Source organism: Candoia aspera, chromosome 1 (genome assembly GCF_035149785.1).
Source record: "Candoia aspera isolate rCanAsp1 chromosome 1, rCanAsp1.hap2, whole genome shotgun sequence".
NCBI lineage: Eukaryota > Metazoa > Chordata > Lepidosauria > Squamata > Boidae > Candoia > Candoia aspera.
Genome location: NC_086153.1, coordinates 297851844 through 297872070, shown reverse-complemented (window position 1 = coordinate 297872070; position 20227 = coordinate 297851844). Strand labels below are relative to the sequence as shown.

The window sequence follows — 20227 nt, the reverse complement described above, 5'->3', positions numbered from 1 at the left end:
ACAATGGAGGAATGGTTGATGAAGATGACAGAACTTGCTGAAATGGCTAAACTGACTTGTTTGATTAGAGAAAAGACAATATCTACATTTATCGGTGACTGGAAACCCTTTATGGACTTTTTGCATAAGAAAAGAAAAAAGAATCCTGCTTATGGGTATGGAGACTCACACAGAAACAGCTCGTATGCAACAACGAGACATATTGAGGAAGGAGCTGGCATTAGCCCGTGTCTGCAGGGCAGATTCAATCCCCCTTAGCAAATCATTGGTCTTCAGCAGCAGCAGCATCTGACGAGGAACATTGCTGAGAAGCTTAGTGATTTGAGGTAAGTAAGTAGCAGCATTGGTCCGGATTTCCACATCCTGGAATAATCAGATTAGAAATGCATGGAAGACAAGGAAGGAAGAGATTCACATTCTAAGCATTGTCAGTACTGCCTACTGTGATGAACAGAAGATTTCCAAGGTAGCAGACAGGGATCTTTCCCAGAGAAGCCAAGGTCTTTTCAAATGGAAATGCAAAATCTGAGAACTTTCTGATTACACAAAGCTTATGCTTTACCTCTTATTTATGTCCCTTGTTTAAAAACAACCTTAGAATCTTCCATATAATAGTTCTGACAGTGTTGCATTTATATCCCACCTTTCCAGAGCAGCTTATATAGGAGGGCTCCCTTAATTTTATCTGTGCAAAGGCAATCTCCTGAGGGAAGCTGAGCTCAGAAAGAGCACCTGGCCCAAAGTCATGCAATGAGCTTCAGGGCTGAGTAGGGATTTGGATCCCAGTTTCCCTGGTCAAAGCCTGACACCTTAATTACCATACTTTATTAAAAATAGAGCACAAGAACTGGTTTACACTGGTAACTCAATGAAAGGTAGTATGCATTTTAGTCCAATTTTGGGAATGGCTGATCTCCAGTCTGAAACTACTATTGGGCAATTAGAAGAGAGCAGATTTAGTATAATGCAAGCTGCTATGCAGGCCTGTTATTCAACCTGAGATAGCAGTGAATCTTCAGCATGGTATTTTTGGGCATCATTTCTTTATCAGTTATCCCAAGGAAATGTACCTCTTTAGTTGTGACAGGCAAACGATCAATGCCTCTGTTGACTGATTCCCAGGAACGTGCAGTAAGCATGCAAGCAAACAGGGGGTACAGGTCACCTGCTCCCAGGCGCTGGCTATACTTTTTTATCTTCTTCATATCTGCCTTGATCAAGGCCTGCCAAAGTCGGCAGTAATCCAAGCGGAAGCTGTCCGTCAGGACCTTAAGAAGAAGAGGAAAACAATCCCAAAGGCACAAAGTATTGTTAAACAGATTTGGACTCAAGAACAGATTGTTCTTGGGGGATTAAATGGTCTGGGATACTCGTTTAATGCCAACAGGGACAGCTGACTACTACTGCAGTGGAACATTGATGAGCATGTGTGGCACCTCTCCTATATCCTAACTATGGCCTCACACTCGAGGTGAAATATTAACACTGTGCCTTCTTTGCTGTGCTGTCAGGGCCAGCCTCGCTTCACAATAAGACACAGACTCACTTAATGGGTATTAAGGATTTCTGGTTTACTGGAATGATAGCTGACAGAACGAAAAACGGGAACGGGGTAGGTAGTGTGAGGGTGCCCCTTTTATACCCTCCTGTGTTGCCCCGGGCTTCCCCACCCCTCAATGCCTCGATCCCTCTTGATGGGACCCTTGATGGCTGCCTGGGCGTTTTCCCCGGTGTCTTCTTTGTCTCCCTGCGACGGTTGTGTCCTCCGGGGCACCATGTGCTTCTTATCTCCATTCCTCTGACGTCTCTCCTTTCAGTTGCTTATGGGTCCATGGGTGTGGGTGCCTTTGGGTGCTTGTGTTAATCCCTGGTTTGATTATCTCCTTCCCCTTTTCCTTAATGATCATGATCCACGTTGTGAGGCTCTTTGTGCCTTGCAACGAGGTCATGACATGCTGCCCCCCGAAAGATGTTCTTATGGTGCTGGTTTCTCCGGGTATGCCTCATGGAACTGTCTTGTTAGTTGTCTAGCCATGACGTGTCGTGCCTGAACCCACTCTGGGTGTGAGAAATGTTTCCATTTCACGAGGTATTGTAGTGTTCCTCTTTGTTTTCTTGAGTCCAGTATTTCTTTTACTTCAAAATGTTGTTCGTTGTCTATCATTATGGGTGGGGGTGGAGGTTCTTCCGTATGCCATTTGGATGTGCTCATTGGCTTCAGTAGTGCACAGTGAAACACTGGGTGGACCCGTCTCAAATTGTAAGGCAGTTCCAGTTTGAAAGTAACTGGGTTGATTACCTGTATGATTTTAAAAGGTCCAATGAATTTCGGTGCCAATTTCTTTGAGGGTTGCGAGGTCTTTATGAACTTAGTGGAGAGGTAGACCCTATCTCCCACTTTGTAGTTCGGTGCCTCCGCCCTGTGGTTGTCTGCATATTTTTTGTACGTTGTTTGTGCGTCTGCTAGGGCCGTTTGGATGATTGGCCAGGTTGTTGCCAGCTGTGCCGCCCAATCGTCTGGTGAGCAGGGCAGGGTTTCAGGTTGCGGTAATTCTGGTATCGGTACAAAGTCCCTTCCGTAGACCACCTTAAATGGGGTGTGGCCAGTGCTCTGGTGTACCGCGTTATTATAAGCCACCTCTGCAAAAGGTAGTAGGTCTACCCAGTTGTCCTGTTGATAATTTATGAATGCCCTCAGAAACTGCTCAAGTGTTGAGTTTAGGATCTCTGTGGATCCGTCCGTGTGTGGATGCCACACAGTAGACAATGCTTGTTTGGTTCCGATTAGTTTTAAAAATTCCCGCCAAAACTTTGACGTGAATTGTGTTCCTCTGTCGGTCACCAACCTGTAGGGGGCGCCGTGGATCCTGTATATGTGTGTTAGGAACAAACGTGCCAGCTGTTGTGCGGAGGGGATAGTTGCGCACGGGATGAAGTGTGCCTGTTTCGAGAAATAGTCTTTTACCACCCATATCACAGTTTTTCTTTGGCTGGGTGGGAGGTCCACAATGAAATCCATGGAGATTTCTTCCCATGGGCGGGAGGGGCTGGCTACCGGCTGTAGCAGCCCGTGGGGTTTCCCTCCTTTCCGTTTGGTGGTGGCACATATGGGGCAGTTGGCCACGTAGTCTTTTACGTCCTTTCTGAGGTTTGGCCACCAAAATTGCCTCCTCGTTAGGTGGAGGGTTTTTACAAACCCAAAATGCCCTGCAGATTTGTCATTGTGCGCTCTATGTAAGATCTCCCCCCGCAGTGATTCGGGCATGTACAAGGCTTTCTCTTTCCAGGCGATGTTGTCTTTGAAAGATACATGTTGTTGGTTATTTTGCAACCATGTATCTTGCTGTAGTGCTTGTGTGAGTCTTTGTTGCCAGTTCGGTGAAATTGAGCGCCGGCTCCGATCGCTCCCCGCCGTTCGTGCTGGCGTGCGCTGACTCTTTGTCTGGCTACGTGTGACAGCTGGGCAGCCGAGCTGTTTCTCGGTCCATACTGTCCCCACGATGTCGGAGGCTTGCGTGTCGTCCTGTGGTCGTCGGGAAAGGGCGTCTGCCAAGAAGTTTTTCTTGCCCGGTATGAATTTCAGCGTGAAATTGAACCGGCTGAAAAACTGAGCCCATCGCACCTGCTTCGGGCTGAGCCGTTTTGGCGTGCTGAGTGCCTCCAGGTTCTTGTGGTCCGTCCAGACCTCAAAGGGGCAGGAGGCCCCCTCCAGCAGGTGCCGCCATGTTTCCAAGGCTGTCTTTACTGCAAACGCCTCCTTTTCCCATACGTGCCATCTCCGCTCCGTTTCGGAGAATTTGCGGGAAAGGTAGGCGCAGGGCTTTAGGTGGTTGTCAGAGTCCTTTTGGAGCAGGATGGCTCCGATGGAAAAGTTGGAGGCATCTGCCTGCACCACAAAAGGCTTGGTGGGGTCGGGGTGTTGTAGCACTGGCTCAGCTGTGAAGAGGGTTTTCAGTCTCTCGAATGCCATTTGACAGTCAGCTGTCCAATTCAGTGGCGCCCCCGGGTTTCTTGATTTGCGCGTGTCCCCCAAGCCCTTAGTCTTTAGCAGGTTAGTTAGGGGCAAAATAGTCTCTGCCAGCCTGGGCGTGAACCCCCTGTAGAAATTAGTGAATCCAAGGAGGCTTTGCAGTTGTCTCCTCGTGCATGGGCGTTCCCACGCCAGGATGGCTTGGACCTTGCTGGGGTCCATTTCTATCCCTTTAGCTGAAATCCTATACTCTAGGTAGTCAATTTGTTTTTTGTGAAACTCGCACTTGGAGAGCTTAACGAACAGCTCTGCCTTGCGAAGTTTCTTGAGCACGTCTTTTACCAAGCGTTCGTGCTCACGTTCTGTTTCTGTGTAGATCAATACATCATCCAGGTAAACCAAAACCCCCTTAAAAAGGTGGTCACGCAGGACCTCATTAATTAACTGCATGAATACCCCCGGTGCTCCTGCCAGTCCGAATGGGAGTACTTTATATTGAAACGCCCCCAATGGGCAGTTGAAAGCAGTCTTCCACTCATCCCCCTCCCGTATCCGTATGCGGTAGTAGGCTTCCCTTATGTCCAGTTTGGAAAATACCTTACCCTTTACCAGGTGGGACAAAATGTCCTTTATTAAGGGTAAGGGGTATTTATTTGAAATGCTTGCTGCGTTTAATCCGCGGTAGTCTGTACAGAGCCGCAATGACCCATCCTTTTTCTTGCGAAAGAGGACTGGCGCTCCCACTGGAGAGTTTGCTGGCTCAATAAAACCTCTCGCCAAGTTTTTATCTATGAAGTTCCTTAATGCTGCTAGCTCTCGCTGGGTCATAGCATATATTTTTGGTTTGGGTAGGGGTACCCCCGGGACCAGTTCAATGGTGCAGTCCGTCTTTCTGTGGGGGGGGAGTTTGTCCGCCTCTTTCTCACCGAAAACGTCGGCGAAATCCCCGTATTTGGTTGGCAGTCCCTCTGGCAGTGCTGTCTCTCTGTGTTCCGCAGTCGTCGTCACACCCCCCCCCCCCATGGCTGCTCGGGGAACCCTGTTCCCTGAAGGTGCTTGGTAACGCCCGTCAGCAAACTTAATCTCTCTGGTTCTCCAGTTGATGACTGGGTTTTGCTGCACGAGCCATGGGATCCCCAGTATGAGTCGGGGTTGCCCCACCGGTGCCACGATGAAAGCCAATTTTTCCTCGTGGCTGCCGAGCCGTAGCGCGGTTTCTCCGGTGTATTGGGTGACCGGGCCCCCTCCCGCTGCAGATCCGTCAAGCTGCGAGAACACCAGGTGGTGCTGAAGTGGATAGCAGCGGAGGTTGAGTGCGGCTGCCAGGTCAAGGTGCATCAGGCTTTTGGAGCAACCCGAATCAATGAGTGCCCAGACCTTTTCGGTTTTATTTCGATGGGTGAGGGTAACGCGGACGTAGAGGGTGGGGCATTCCTCACTCACCCCTTTGTCGTAGCGCCTGTCAGTGTCCTCCACCTGTCCTTCAGCGCCCCTTAGGCCAGGTGGTTGTCGTTTCCCGTCGGCTCATCGGGGTTGCTTTCCTCCTCCTCTGAACTGTAGGGGACGTGTCTGCGTCGGTACTCCCCCTTCGCCGCTGGTCGCTTTCTTGGCGCTGGGGTTGGTGCTGTTTGTGCCTTCCTCGGGCTCTCTCTGGGTGTCGTTTTGGGGCATGCGGCTGCTTTGTGATCTTCCCTGCCGCACGTGAAGCATTGCCCTTTTGAGAAGCGTCTGTCCTGTTCCTCCTTCCAGGGTTGGGGTCTCGCCCTCACCTGCCTTGCGCTGGTGCGTGGGGATCTCGCTGTCTCCATCTGCTGCATTTCCCTCCTTGCGTGGAGGAACGTGTCGTGAGCGTTCTCCGCTTCTGCTGCCAGCTGGATCCAACCCGTGAGGGAGCTGGGGTTGTCGCGGCCGAGTGCCCACCGGAGGACGTTTAAGTTGAGGCCGTGTTTGAACTTCTCAATCAGTGTCGATTGAGACCAAGTGTCCACTTTCCCGGCTAGAGCTTGGAACTCCATGGCATACTCTGCCACGGAGCGCGGGCTTTGTCTGAGTGTCTCTAGCGCCCTTTTCGCCTTTTCTTGCTCCAGGGGGTCCCTGAAGTGCCGTTCCAACGCCTGCAGGAATTCTGTGCTGTCCTGCAGCGCCCGGGCGCCTGATTGGCACAATTGGACGTACCAATCAGCGGCCCGCCCTTTTAGTTTTATGGCCAGGGCATTGATTTTGCCCCATTCAGTTCTGAAGCAGGGACCCCATTCTTCGAGGTAGTACCTCGCGTTGGTCAGAAAAAAGGAGAGTTTAGAGGGGTCCCCATCAAACTTTATGCCAAAGTCCTTGGCAGGTGTCCTGGTCTGGCTCCTGGCGCCCTCTACTTCGTGCCTCGGGCTCTGCGGGAGCTGCTGCGGGTCGGGTTGTCTCCAGTTCTCTTGCGGCATTAGTGCCTCTCTCTGGGTCTCCTCGCAAGGTCGTCGTCCCGTCGCTCAGGGGGGAGGGCGGGGTGTCCTCCCTCGGTCGGGCTCCTGGATCCAGGCTCTGCCGTCGCCGTCGCCGCCCGCCGGGTTGTCCCTCCGCCTCTCAGGCTGGCGCATCTCCCGTCGTGGGGTGGGTTCCTGGGGCCGGGCGCCGCCGCCGCTGAGGTTGTCCCGCCGTCTCACGTCGGGCGCACCTCCGATTGGTGGGTGGCCTCCTGGGGTCGGGTTCCGCTGTAGTCGCTGCCGTCCGCTGGGTCTCCGCCCCGTCTCTCGTCCCGGTGCACCTCCGATCATCGGGTGGGCTCCTTGGGCCGGGTTCCGCCGTCACCGCCGCCCCGCTCGCCCCGCCGCCGTTCGTCCGGGGGTGCCTCTGCGCCGCCTCCGCTGCAGAGTCCCTGCGCCGCCGTCAGCTGTTGGAGCATCAGCCGCACCGCCTGCATCCCTTCCTCCAGCGCGTCGAGCTTCTGCGCCGTCCCCGGCTTCCCGCCGAGGTGTTCGCCGCTCCGCTCACCCTCGCCGTTGGTCGTGGTGGTGGACAGATCGTTCCTCGTTCCCTCCGTGGTGCCAGGCGCACCCTCGCCTTCGGGCGCCCAGGGTGGCGGTTCGCCTCGCGCTTCCTCCGAGGTTGCCTGCGGGCCTGGAGAGGGTCCCCTCGTCTCGCCCCCGGTGCCTCGCGGGCTCCGGGGCGCTGGGGTGGGTCCCTCCCCCACCGCTTCCCCCCAGCTGGGTCCCATACTTACCGGGGCGTTGCATCGCCCGGACCTCAGCTGCATCCCGCCCTGCGAGAGCGGGGCTTCGTCGCCGGGCGCCGAAGGGTTGCGCCTCCTTGGTTCCTGGTTCTCCATGCCTGGCTGGGTCCCTCACAAGCTTGTTGGATAGGTACCAGGTGGAAAAAAAATTTTTGGGGTTCCCGTTTTTATGTCAGGGCCAGCCTCGCTTCACAATAAGACACAGACTCACTTAATGGGTATTAAGGATTTCTGGTTTATTGGAATGATAGCTGACAGAACGAAAAACGGGAACGGGGTAGGTAGTGTGAGGGTGCCCCTTTTATACCCTCCTGTGTTGCCCCGGGCTTCCCCACCCCTCAATGCCTCGATCCCTCTTGATGGGACCCTTGATGGCTGCCTGGGCGTTTTCCCCGGTGTCTTCTTTGTCTCCCTGCGACGGTTGTGTCCTCCGGGGCACCATGTGCTTCTTATCTCCATTCCTCTGACGTCTCTCCTTTCAGTTGCTTATGGGTCCATGGGTGTGGGTGCCTTTGGGTGCTTGTGTTAATCCCTGGTTTGATTATCTCCTTCCCCTTTTCCTTAATGATCATGATCCACATTGTGAGGCTCTTTGTGCCTTGCAACGAGGTCATGACATGTGCATTCTAGAGCTGTAGAATGTCCAGCCCTATGTGCCCATGCTTCAGCCCCTCTCTCTCCAATATGCTTGTCAGTTACTTTTTGGCTTGGTTGCTCTTGGCATTACTTTTACAGGAACTATCTCCTGCAGGTAGAAAGGGCACCTCATGGAAAAAGCCTGCTGTTTGCTGCCATAAAAAGAAGATTCTTCCCCACATCTGGTCAACTGTTGCTGCTTTATGACAAAACCAACCTTAATTATCTCCCCATCTGTTTGGCCAGCAGCTACATACCTGATAGAGTCCATGGTCCAGAAGTATAATGTTTGACTTGCCTGTAGCTCGACACTTCCTCACCAAGACATTGCCAGGATGTGGGTCACAGTGCACGAAGCCATTCACAAAGATCATTTCACTGTATATCTTTCCTAGGTTGCGAGAGATCTGAGGAGAGAAAAGACAGAGATGCAAGGCCCCAGCAAGCAACAATACCAAGGGGCATAGGACCATAACCTTGTTCAGATCAGTGCCACCTATTGGCATGGCAGAAAAGCAGCCAATGCTGGCAAATTCATTTTTATGGCATAAGATATAAAAGAGAAAATGACAGCATCCAACTAACATATATATTTAAAGAAAGTGTTTAAGATATCTCTCCCTCGTCTGCATAGAGCTAGAACCATGCTAGCAGAAATGTATACTTGTTCATCAAAATTAATCACAAAGAGCAATAATAAGAGGCACTATTGGTGCCCGGGTGTGGACAAGTAGCATATACAGTATGTCACTTAAGTTGTGTGGGTTGCCCAAATCTTCCTATGAATTTCCTTATTTAGTATGGAGAGAATGCTTGTTTGTTGTGTGTGCACATGCATGTACATGTGAATAGATACAAGTGAGTGAATTATCAGAGAAGATGAAAAATACATTTTTATTTATTTGTTTGTTTGTTTATGTTTCAAATGTAGTCGGAGAAGATGAAAAATATAATTCATTGTTTATAGAAAATACCTCATTGAGGAAAGTTGTACATGCTCAAATGTATTGTTGCACGACCACCCACATGCAATTTTGAATCTGAATGAGAGCCTATGGCTGAAGTGTTATCTGAAATGAACTGTAACTGTGCCTGCAAGAGACTGGAAAATAACACTTTCCAGTAAAATATGACTGAAACGTGACTCTGACTGCATTTACTCCTTTTGAGTTTGCCTTCAAGCATGAACAAAATCCAAGTGGTAAAAAAAAAAAGACGAATGTCAAAATATTACAGAGTACTAATGAAAGGATGAATGCTCATTTAATTAGGAAATGGCAGATGCAACATTTAATTTTCTGGACCAATTGGCCAATCAGCATGAAGTAAGGAAATTTGAATTTCACATATACTGAGATGAAAGAAGAAGGTGGGTTGCTGTGAGCTAAGAACAAAGCAATGGAAAAATAAATTGAGTACCTGATTTTTTAAATCTCCTCTACTTCCAGTATGCCTACCTCCACTACAAACATATTTTGTTTATATAAGCAGTTTAACTAGCAGAGCTCCCCCCAAGGAATCCACAGTATGATCAGAGTATAATGAGAATTAACTATCAGCAATCCATCCCACTTTCTGTCCACCCAGGTTTTGTAAGGAAAAAGAATGTAACATATGAATTTGTACCAAAGATAACAACTTCAGAGTATTATTTATTTTATTATGTATTATTTCAAAGTTTACCCTATCTTTCCACTGGGCACACAAGGCCAGAAATCACTCATGTGTTACCACAGTTATGGCTTATAGAATTGCCCAGTACCATCCACACAATTAGTTAATTACTTTTGTTAAATTTACCATACCTCATCCATTCCAGTGCAATTATCAAAATGGGATATGAGGACTTGTGTATACAGTACTTGACTTCAATCTCTCTCCAAACATTGCAATAGGTTTGAGCACAGATACAGTTGTTTAGCACACCTGCTACATGATAGTGAATCTTCTTAGGTGTTTGTATCTGTTGCCTCACATAAGTATTTCTAAGTTTCTAACAATGAAAGATTTATCGTATAAAATTATCAGTATTCCCCTATTTCAGTATTTATATGAGACAATGAACAAGCTAGTTAAATAAATTTTAGTCTAGTGTGTGATATGAACCCAGACCATAGGGTTATTTTGTGGTTCACTGTCTTGTGTGAACCCATGAAACCCATGGATTAATAACTAAAGTATGGTTAAGTATGTTGTGTGAACACAACCAATGAAAGAAGCTATCATTTTAATGAATCTTTAAGGTCAGCTAAAATAACTAATGTATAAAAAATTGTTCCTAAAGAATAATTGTTCAAATATTGTATACTAAATAGTTTGTGATTGCTTTGTATATTGGTTTCCCCTTCTCAGTGGCCAAATAGATAGACAATACTAATTCATAGGTAAGTCCTTGAAAAGGAAAAGATAAAAAGATAGGTTATAGGTGAACTAATTTTAAAATATGTTATTCTGAAACTCTACAATGCTGGTGTTCAAACATTAGTGTGGATTATCACAACAACCCAGAAGGTACAGGGGAGGAAGGGAGTGTCACTACTTTGTTTTAAGTGTCACTACTTTGCCAAAGCCATCCCCCCTAAGGCTATGGAAGCAAAATTCTACAGAACATCCAGATTCTTCAGGATTTACATTGAGTACTGAATCTTTCGGCCTAAATTATCAGCCCTAAGATTGTCCTCATTAAAGAAAAACACATGAAAGCATGCAGTGCTTTCAGGATGATATGATAAGGATGGGCTACGAAATTACCATAATGGCAGTGCATACTGTATATTGAAAGATCTGTCTGAAGCAGTGCAACAAGTCTTTTAGGTCAGAGGGTACATTACTTCTGAAGAGTAGGCACAATCTTTGCAGTGTGTTCAGCTTCTTTTAGCCACCACCCATGGATAAGGAAGCCATTTATGACTTTTACCATTATACACACACACTCACACACACACTGTGTGTGTGTGTGCGCGCGCGTGCGCATGTGTGTATATACACACATGCGCGCGCACACACACACACACATACATGGTTTTGAAGCCAGTACCCAATTCTTTGGCCCAAACCACAGAAACTAGTTTTTTGTTTTGGGTTTGTATTTTTTTTTAAAGGAAGTCAAGTAATGTGGATAGATATGTTCAGTTTTGACCTGGAGGTATTTCATGTTACCCATCTCTGGAATCAAATTGATGTAATGATTTAATCTCCCTGCTGACCATGGAGCAAGTGGCACAAGATGGGATCCTGCATGTCTGTTTATTCCTGTCTATTCCAACTTAGAACACATGCTAACTGTTGGCTCTAATTCAGCCATAATATTTGCCAATTATTTTAAGGGATGGTGACACTAACTTCTATTGATCTCATTAAAGGTAAAGGTCGTGATGTAGCTCATTTCTTAGGGCTTGATATTACCTCCTCAGGCCAAAATAATAGCATTGATTTTAAAATCTTAATCGAAGGTTAATTGGATTAGTACACAAGCCTTAAAAAAAAAACCACTGCAGGCACCCAGTCACACTGGTGTGAAATTAGCAAAGGCAGTGCAGGATGTAGGAGACTGAACACATCAGCTTGCTCCCCATCACAACTGGGCAGCAACCTGTATTAATAGAAAAGACAGTCAGAAAAAACTGAGGACTTACTCTTTAGGAAAGTTAAAGCTCGTAGGGTTTGGGTTTTTCTCTTTTTTTTTTTTGGTGCAATATTACATAGACTTGTGCATTTGCAGAATGTTTGGCTGAGACTTCAGGCTACTTTATAGCTAATAATTGGCCACAAATTTTATTGGACACTGATAGGGGGAAAGCCCATTTCTAAACTCAAAGCAGCAGAATGTTTGCCTTGGTCAACAGTTTCTGTCAAATGAAATAGAAACATTCTGAAATAGCCAAGTGAACGGTACTATTTCAGATTGCAGGGGATAACAGCATTTATGTATGCTATCCCAAATAAAATCCAAAAGAAAACTGAGATATCAAGGAGAAAGATATTCTGGAAAAGTAGCACCTTATTCTTCTGACGATACACAACCTGCACCTAACGGTTCTTCCATCTTACTTCTTACTGACACACATAAGATAGTCTAATTTGAATTAAAGTGGTCTTCTGCATTCTCCCATAAATACTTAAGAAGAACTCTGCTGGAGCAAACCAAGGAACTATGTAATCCAGTATTCTGTTTCATAGAATGATCAACCAGATGCATCCTGGAAGCTCACAAAGAAGACATGAAGGTAATAGCTTTCTCCCACTGTTGCCCCCTAGTACCTGATGTGCCTGAAGATAGAAACACAGTAGACAAGGGTTTCTACTACCCCCATCTAGCATGACTATTGGAAATCTTGGGAGCTATAGTCAATTGAATCTGAGAAAGATTATCTTTGAATATCATGATGTCATTAGATAAAATTGTCTGAATCCATGGCTCATGGCTTCAGCCAAATTTTGTCTCTTGGAATGCTGAAGAAAGGATTCATCATAACTAGCTAAGTGGAGCAAGTGTACTTTAAATGATATCTGACAAGGAAGAATACACCATATTAAGGGGAGTGGCAGATCATTTTTCCTGAATTCCAGATGTGGCTTTCTAAAGGCCAGTGGATAAAAATGCCTCCAAATCCTAACAAGAAGAATCTTATGAACTATTTTCAATACATTCATATTTGGAGGGTTGCTTTGAGATTCTAAGAAAAGAGTTCTTAAGACAGAACAAAGGGTAGTTGACCATTTATTAATAGAGAAAACAAACATGCTTGGAAACATCGCTCTGAAGAACTGACATGCCCAGTTCATAGTCATTACACAGGCAGGCAAGGGAAAAGAGTATAGTTATAAATGCAGATCACATATGGCTGTGTAAATTCAGTTTACTTTAATATTGGTATAATTATTGTTGCTTAGCATGAATAGTCCTGAATCCAGCACAAAACATATTAAATTATTTCTAGGATTGTAGTAGCTAACTGATGGCAGCAGAAAATTACAAGTTCTGGCAACCAAATGGAATTTAACTCATGGGCATTGGAGCTGTCCTAATCAGTAATACTGAGTATTTTTCTAAGAGTACATAGCATGCACAACAAAATAAAAATGAACAGAGGTACTATTAATACAGTGTTGGAGATAATGAGGTTATATGCAGAACAAACTAGACATTTTGGTAACCAGATCAGATAAGCAAGATCCATAAAGTGGACCTCTTGCTGCATATATCTGACAACAATAGTTTGCTGGCCACATATATGATGACTGAGACACAAAACAAAATTTACAGCAGATTAAAGGCTAAATTCTTTGCTTCACTGACAATAGCGAAGCTTTTGACTGTGTAGATCACGCCAGAATGTGAAACGTATTCAGGATAAAGGGCACACCAGAGAAATGGCTAGAAATTGGTGGTTTTCCCTCCATGTTCTCAGTTTTGAGTGGGACTGAAAAGAGGGACAAAGAGACTCACCATTTCCCAGCAAAAGCCAATGTTCTAATCTGGATTGAGCTCGTTATTTTAAAACATCTTGCATTTAAATCCTATTGTTTGACCCTCACTGGGAGTTTTGGGAGTTGCCAGAAGAATAAGTGTGGCAGGGAAAGCTGTGAATTTGCTACAGGCAGTGTCTCTTCAGAAAGTTAATCTTAGAAATCTAGATCCTTTGCACAAGCTTCTTCTGTTAACTATAAAACTAGCTGGCAGCCAATAGGTAAACTTGTCTAGTTTTTGATGACTCTGCCAATTTTTCCCCTTATCTTAGTTAAAAACATTGCCAACAGTTCCACTCTTTGGAAAAAGGTAAACACTGTCAAGTTGCAAGAAATGGAGACATTTCTGTATTTTATGTTAAGGATCAGCAATTTCTTAGCAGCCTAAGCACTTACACATTCATCTGACATTCCCCCAACCTCAACCCAAATCTAGAGAAAAGGAAATCTAGCTACCTTACAATTTTATTACATGAATCATATATATCATAGCAGGTGGCAGCCAATATATAGCTATGGCTGATTTCGAAAAGCTAACTATAATTGGCTATAGTATAAGTTATAGACTAAACTAAGAAGAAGTGGAAGTATAGTGGAAGAAGTTAATGGTAAACCATTCCCATATTGATGCCAGAAAAACATGGAGTCCAACTCAATCCAACAATCGCTTCTAAAATATTTGATGCCTGAATCCAGGCAGTTCCTTTCTTGAAATACCTCATTCCCACATATCCTTGGCCTTCTTTTTCCTTTACCTCATTTTCTACATTCAGTCTCTCCACTTTCTTCTTTTTCTTAGTCTCCCAGCTACATACTCATTCTGGGCTGCACTCACGCACAGGACCCAGAAACTGTTCCACAGTCAGATATTTCAATGTTTGCAGATGTCTTTAGAAATCAAAAGCTTCTCTGATTAAATGCTATTATAGTCCAGCACTTGGATAGATCCAACCAGATTAATGTGCTTTGGGGCAGCTTTAACAATAATCCTGCTGCAGATGGCACAAAATAAATGTCAGTAACCTAGTTTGAAGGGAGCTTTCACTTCAAGGATCCTTTCCATTTAGAGGAGAAAGACTCAGGCTGCTTTTTAAGCATCCTTTGCTTGAAAAAAACAAAAAAAAGTACATTAAAAAAAGAAATGGAATTTAAAATGGAATTTAAAATGGAATTTTTAAATTTGAAAAGAGTACATAACGGAGAGGCTTCTCCACCTCTCCCAATTAAATATGACAAAACTTTTCTGGGGGGAGTAGTATGGTTATAAACATGGGTCACAGTGAGGCTGCATGTTTTGCCTTCTCTGACTGGGTCTGCTCCAGTTATGTTAGACTTCAATACCCAGAACGACCTAAGGTTGTTATAGCTCAGCACTAGTACACAAGTTTCCAGTTTAATCCTCAGGATCCTGAGAAAACAAAATTTATTTCAACATGGCTGGGAAAAATTACTGCTAATCACAGCAGACTGTGCTGCCTGGATGGAGAGATCAATGGTTTGACTTGATATAAAGCAGCTTCCTATTTTCTTCTAGCAACATTGGAAAAACTTGCAGTCTCGTAGCATGAATAAAGTTAACCTATATTTATTTACTATATTTGTTAATCAACTCTAGAATATAATTGTACAAGCCACCCTGAGGACCTAATACAAAGCAAAATTAAAACAATAAAAATACTGTATATTCCAGTCTAAAGGCTTAAAATGAATGCTAGTGCTAAGAAAGATAATTATGATATAATCATGCACTAAACTTTATTTTTAATAATGAAAACAATAATAATAATAATAATAGTTATTATTGCCTCTTGTTCTTTTCTGATAACTGGTATCTGCTTTTTGTACCATATTAATCTTATTAATAAGATTGTGCAGTGTTCAGGTTCACTTCAGATTGTGCAGTGTTCAGAGGAAAGGACATATATGCTGCAAAACCAAATCTTATACAAGGAAAATATGCGACACCTTGTCGAAAGTACAGCTTAGAGGCAGAAAATCTATTACAATCCAGATGTTTGACTCAAACTCCAACAATCCCTTGGCACAGAATAAGGAAGGTTCAAGCCAGCTTAATGGCTTAAATATTGACAACGTATTTGCTCATACAAAACACTGTCCTCTGATATGGAAACTACCATCTCAGAAAGCATAGTTATGGTACAAAGAATCCAAGCTGAAGAATTCTTCTTTTATCAGTTCTACCACAGTGACCTAAAAGCTGTACTTTTCTTCAGAGCAATGAACAACCACCCCTTGTAAGGGATAAAAGAAAATAATTAGGCAAGGACAACACAGAAGTTGTTACCACACCTGCTCCATGACACAAGCGGCTTCTGTGATTCCAAACATTGAGACTTAAAGGACACACACACTCAAGCAAGAGCGGCACAGTGAAGCAGTTATTGTGCGTGTCAATTTCCCTTTATGTTACTGCCAATTATTATTTGGGAGTCCTTGCCTTTGTGAGCAATTCTTTCTGGTGGAAAGTAGGAAAATATACAGATGTAGGCTTTTAACAGATAATGAATGTGTAACTTGACTTCCCCTCTGAATTTAGGCTGGAATGTATATAAATGATGTTGAGTGACCTCTGCCACAGAATAAAAAGATGATGGGAAGGGAGCATCGAGGCTTCAGAGACAGACAGATTAAGGACAATTGATTTTATGCTGGAGCTCTCTGTTAGCTAGTCAACCAAATGGCATTTTGACACTCATCAATAGTGCACAGGGGGAAAAGCAGGCAGCACTAATTCAATCAGAATTCACTGACTTGGAGGGCAAATCTGACAGGCTCAATTTGCCCTATTTTTTGCATGTAAAACTAAGCCTCTTCCCCTGAAAAATCATATATACTTTAATCCTCAAATAGCCAGCCACATGCACCCTGTAATCAGGAACTGCATCAGGCTATGAAATATGACTGCATCTGGACAGGATGTGACATCTCTAAGCATATATTTCTAAATAGGGTAAAGGTGCAGGACATATAGTAGAAATTGTACTTGGCCACCAAGTCTGTATGTAGAACTATGCGGAATTGTGTACTTCGTGTTATAAGCCAAAAATTCTGCCACAGGGAGAAAGTAGTACTGAAATAGTTTCTACAACCAACTATACAATCTTCAGCTCCCCTCCTCCCTCCCTTCAGTTCCTCATTTTGCTCTCTGCCCAATTTTTTCTGCCTTTTTCCTGAGAATAATCACACCAACAGTATAGCCAATCAAGAATCACATAATAAATAACATGAGAACCTAACTTAATATAGTCAACCAGTTTTAGCTAAGTCACAACATGATTTAGACTTCTTCTATGACTGCTCCTCTCTAACCCCTGGACAATTTACATAAGGACGGTTAAACCACACTATCCCTTTCAGTGTATGTGCGATAACAGTAGTTTCTATGAATGAATACAATTACAGTATTGTACTTAAAAGATTAACTCTGTTGTAGGTTAATCTTCTGAATGTACAGTATGTTTTAATTCTTTTCAATAATGCAATCCTTATGCCTTTATGTCTTTATTCTCCAAATTTCACTAACCCTTAAGCTCGTAAATTCTAGGAACTCTCAACTTTAAAGAGCATAACTTAAAGATCCCTTCAGATGTCACCACTGTGTATCATAAAGAGCACACTTTTTGATCACTTCCACTGGCTGCTGTCATGGCCAAAGGGAATATTACCTCACTGACATTGATGCAGTTTCTCTCCATGTAGTCCTTGTCATTCACTTGCCCACCTTCCATGAACTCCATGAAAAGAACACGTCTTGTTGAAAGCTCCCAATAAATTTTTGGAACCTATAACAGAACACAAGACTCTGAAGGATATTAAGGGAAGCAGAGGAAGCAAAAACTAGACAAACCACCTTTTTTGGCATGAGATATGAATACTTGAGCAGACTGGTCCTTTCCTTGAGCAGAAATATGAATATGTAAGTAGAATATTCCAGCTCAAATTAACCTTTCTCCATCCCCAGAGGAACTGATACAGGAAACAGTTAAGAGAGTTCAGAACTGGAAATTGTTCACCATCAGTAATTGTAAAAAAAAAAAAAAAGTTATAAAGTTTCCCAGCCACATACCACTCTGTAAATACAGTGTTCAGTAAAGGAAAAACAAAAGCTGATGCGAGATCCCAGAAACTTGTATTCAAATCCAGCTCCACCTTGGATGACCTAAGCTCAGTGGTACAGCATTTGCTCTGCATGCATAACTCCTCAGTTCAGTGCATAGCACCCTTGGTCAGAAGAATCCAGGGTCTTGGCCTCAAAAACTGGCAAGCCGCTGCTAGTCAAGGAAAACATCACTGGCCAAGATGAACAACGGTCTCACTTAAAAGCTGGATTCATATGACATACTAGACTAAAATGTAGCTGTCTAGTCATCGGCTCAGTATATTGTAGTTATTTTATAATTTGGTGTGTAGTAAGATCTGAGGCAATTGGGTTAATGCAATAACCCACCATTCACTTAACCACAGGATAGCATGTTCTGTGAACACTGCTATCATAATCATAAACATCATATGTACTGTATTTCATGGAATTATATGGTTGGAAGAGACCATCAAGGGCAATCCCTTGCTCATTGCAAACATCTAAATTAAAGCATTCTTGATAGATGGCTGTCTAGTCTCTCCTGGATCCCCTCCAATGAAGGAGAGCCCACCACCTCACTGGGCAATTGGTTTACCTGTCAAATTGCTCTTCCATTAGGAAGTTTTCCTAACATTCAACTTGAATCTGCCTTCCTGAAACTTACATCCATTATCCCGTGCCTTGCATTCTGGAATGAGGGAAAATAGTTCTTGATTTTCTTCTGTGTGTTACCCCTTCAGGTACTTGAAAAGTGTATCTCCCTTGGTCAATTTTTCTCAAGGTTAAACATACCCAGTTCTACCAGACTCACCAGAGGGCATATTATCAAAACTCTGTGTTGGCTTATTTAAGCCAGCTGTCAATCAGCACTCACCTCACAGGCATGTTGGGAGTTTAACTCTTCTGTCTATATCAAAGACAGGAGAACCATCTCTCTCCTGCACCATCCTTAACATGGTTCTGTAAGAAATTAGCCATTGTACTTTGTCTTACAACATCCTTCTGTGTGCAGATGCAGCCAGGGAGACACGCTCCATGTACAAGCCCCCAGTCCATTACATCAGCATTGGCAGAGAGAAGCAGACAACAATGTTTTGCAAATATGAGGTTTCTTGGGAGATCATTAAGCCCCTCTCTGCAAATGCAATGTCTTTTTTAGATGTTACTGGAACATCTATCAACAAAAAAGGGTCCCTTTCCCCCAACAACTAAAGCAGACAAAAAAATCTCTTCTGTCCTACTGCCAAACAGAAAACCTGTTGTCAGAAAGCTGAAAAAGTTTCTGATAAAACAGTATCTCTCTTAGAATGAGGAATTAAATACTGTCAAAACTACATTTTCAGTTTTAATATTGCTATCAGAATAAATAAAGTGACTTGTAGTAAGATTAGCAATATTAGAATTGCTAGTATATGTTTAAATTAGATAGTCAAACAAGCAATATTTTCACAGATTGGTGCTTGAAGTTTTAAATGTTCCAGAATTTAAAACACCTTAAAAGGATTAGGTTGAAACTGTGACATCAGCATTATATTAGAGACCCTCTGTAATCTCCTAGGTTCTGGAGGAGGGTGAATGTTGTTTCATATCTTTCATATTGACAAACACATTTATGGATACCAGACTCAGATAATAAAAACTTCCTTTTGTTGATAATCTATGTATACAATTATCTGAATAACATGAGGCATTTGGGCCTTTTAAATTTTAGGCCTTTTAAGTTTCACAAGCTTACAAAATATAATATGGTATATGCAAATTAATGCAGAACATATGTTCTTTAAAGCATATTTCTATACATGCCCCATCAGAAATAAATCCTACTGGGTTCAGTGGGTCTTATGCAGCCTTACAGAAGTCTGGAATTTAAGGACTGAGAAAGAAGAAAGAACCAGATATATTTCAATTCAGATGTTGGGTTTTTTCTTGTTAATGGCTGATGATAAAATGTGGTTCCAAAATTGCAGAAATTATAGATCTATGAGCTAGAGTTGTTCAGTCTTAATCTGTAAACTCTTTTTTTCTCTAGGATACATCACAATGAATTTCCAGAATCTCTGCAACACATCCAGTATATATATATATATATATACTGTACAATATATATAGCATAATTCAGAGGACATGAAGAAAGGTCTTTTTCTTCCAACCTTGCTCAGAAGTATCTCTAAATTCCCTTTTTATTTTCCAATAAAAAAAAAAAAGACAGTACAAACTGATTCCTGATGCTAACAGTTTTTTGAGTCCCTGCTGTTACTATACACTGGCCCTTAAATCCACTGATCCGAAAGGGCATTGCTTATTTTAACCCTGAATCAACACTTATCCTCATTTCAAAATTTACAACAACAGTCAATGGCCCTTACTAAGCTTTGTAAGTCTCAGTTGCACAAAATCATACTTTTTGGCAAGCTTAAATTATGCACAGATGTTGGGCCCTAATGCCTGCGCATGGAAACAATTTATCTTTGGCTTTACAAGCTTAACTGGGTTCACAGTAAGAAATCCACTTCCCTGCTGTGCTGTAGGTTTCTTTCCCCATCTCTCAAGAAAATACACACACACACACACACACACACACACACACACACATACAGGAACAGAACTCCCTGGCTGTCTTTGGGGTTGATGAAAATGTCTTGGAATCGACAAGTTGGACAGGGGAAATCTATTATTTAGCCATTTTTGCAATAATTTGTTATTACTCCCTGAATCGATACTGCAGCAGCACTTTCACCCAGCAAGGATGTGATTGGCGGTCTCCATGGGGATTTGCTGCACACTCTCCAAGTTGTTACAGCAGCCATGGACATAAGCGCAACACTTGTGATAA

General features: G+C 43.6%; 1 protein-coding gene across 2 annotated transcripts in view; it reads right to left on the bottom strand.

Moving 5' to 3' along the window:
- The window catches only part of ADCK1 (aarF domain containing kinase 1), a 114660-nt gene that overhangs the window by 2968 nt on the left and 91465 nt on the right, over positions 1-20227 (bottom strand). For both annotated transcript variants that reach the window (XM_063290179.1, XM_063290180.1), the window contains 4 exons: positions 16979-17095; positions 8081-8230; positions 1071-1268; positions 170-363 (listed from right to left, as the gene is read on the bottom strand). In XM_063290179.1, the coding sequence (XP_063146249.1) occupies positions 170-363; positions 1071-1268; positions 8081-8230; positions 16979-17095 (659 nt within the window). The remainder of the gene's footprint in view (positions 1-169; positions 364-1070; positions 1269-8080; positions 8231-16978; positions 17096-20227) is intronic.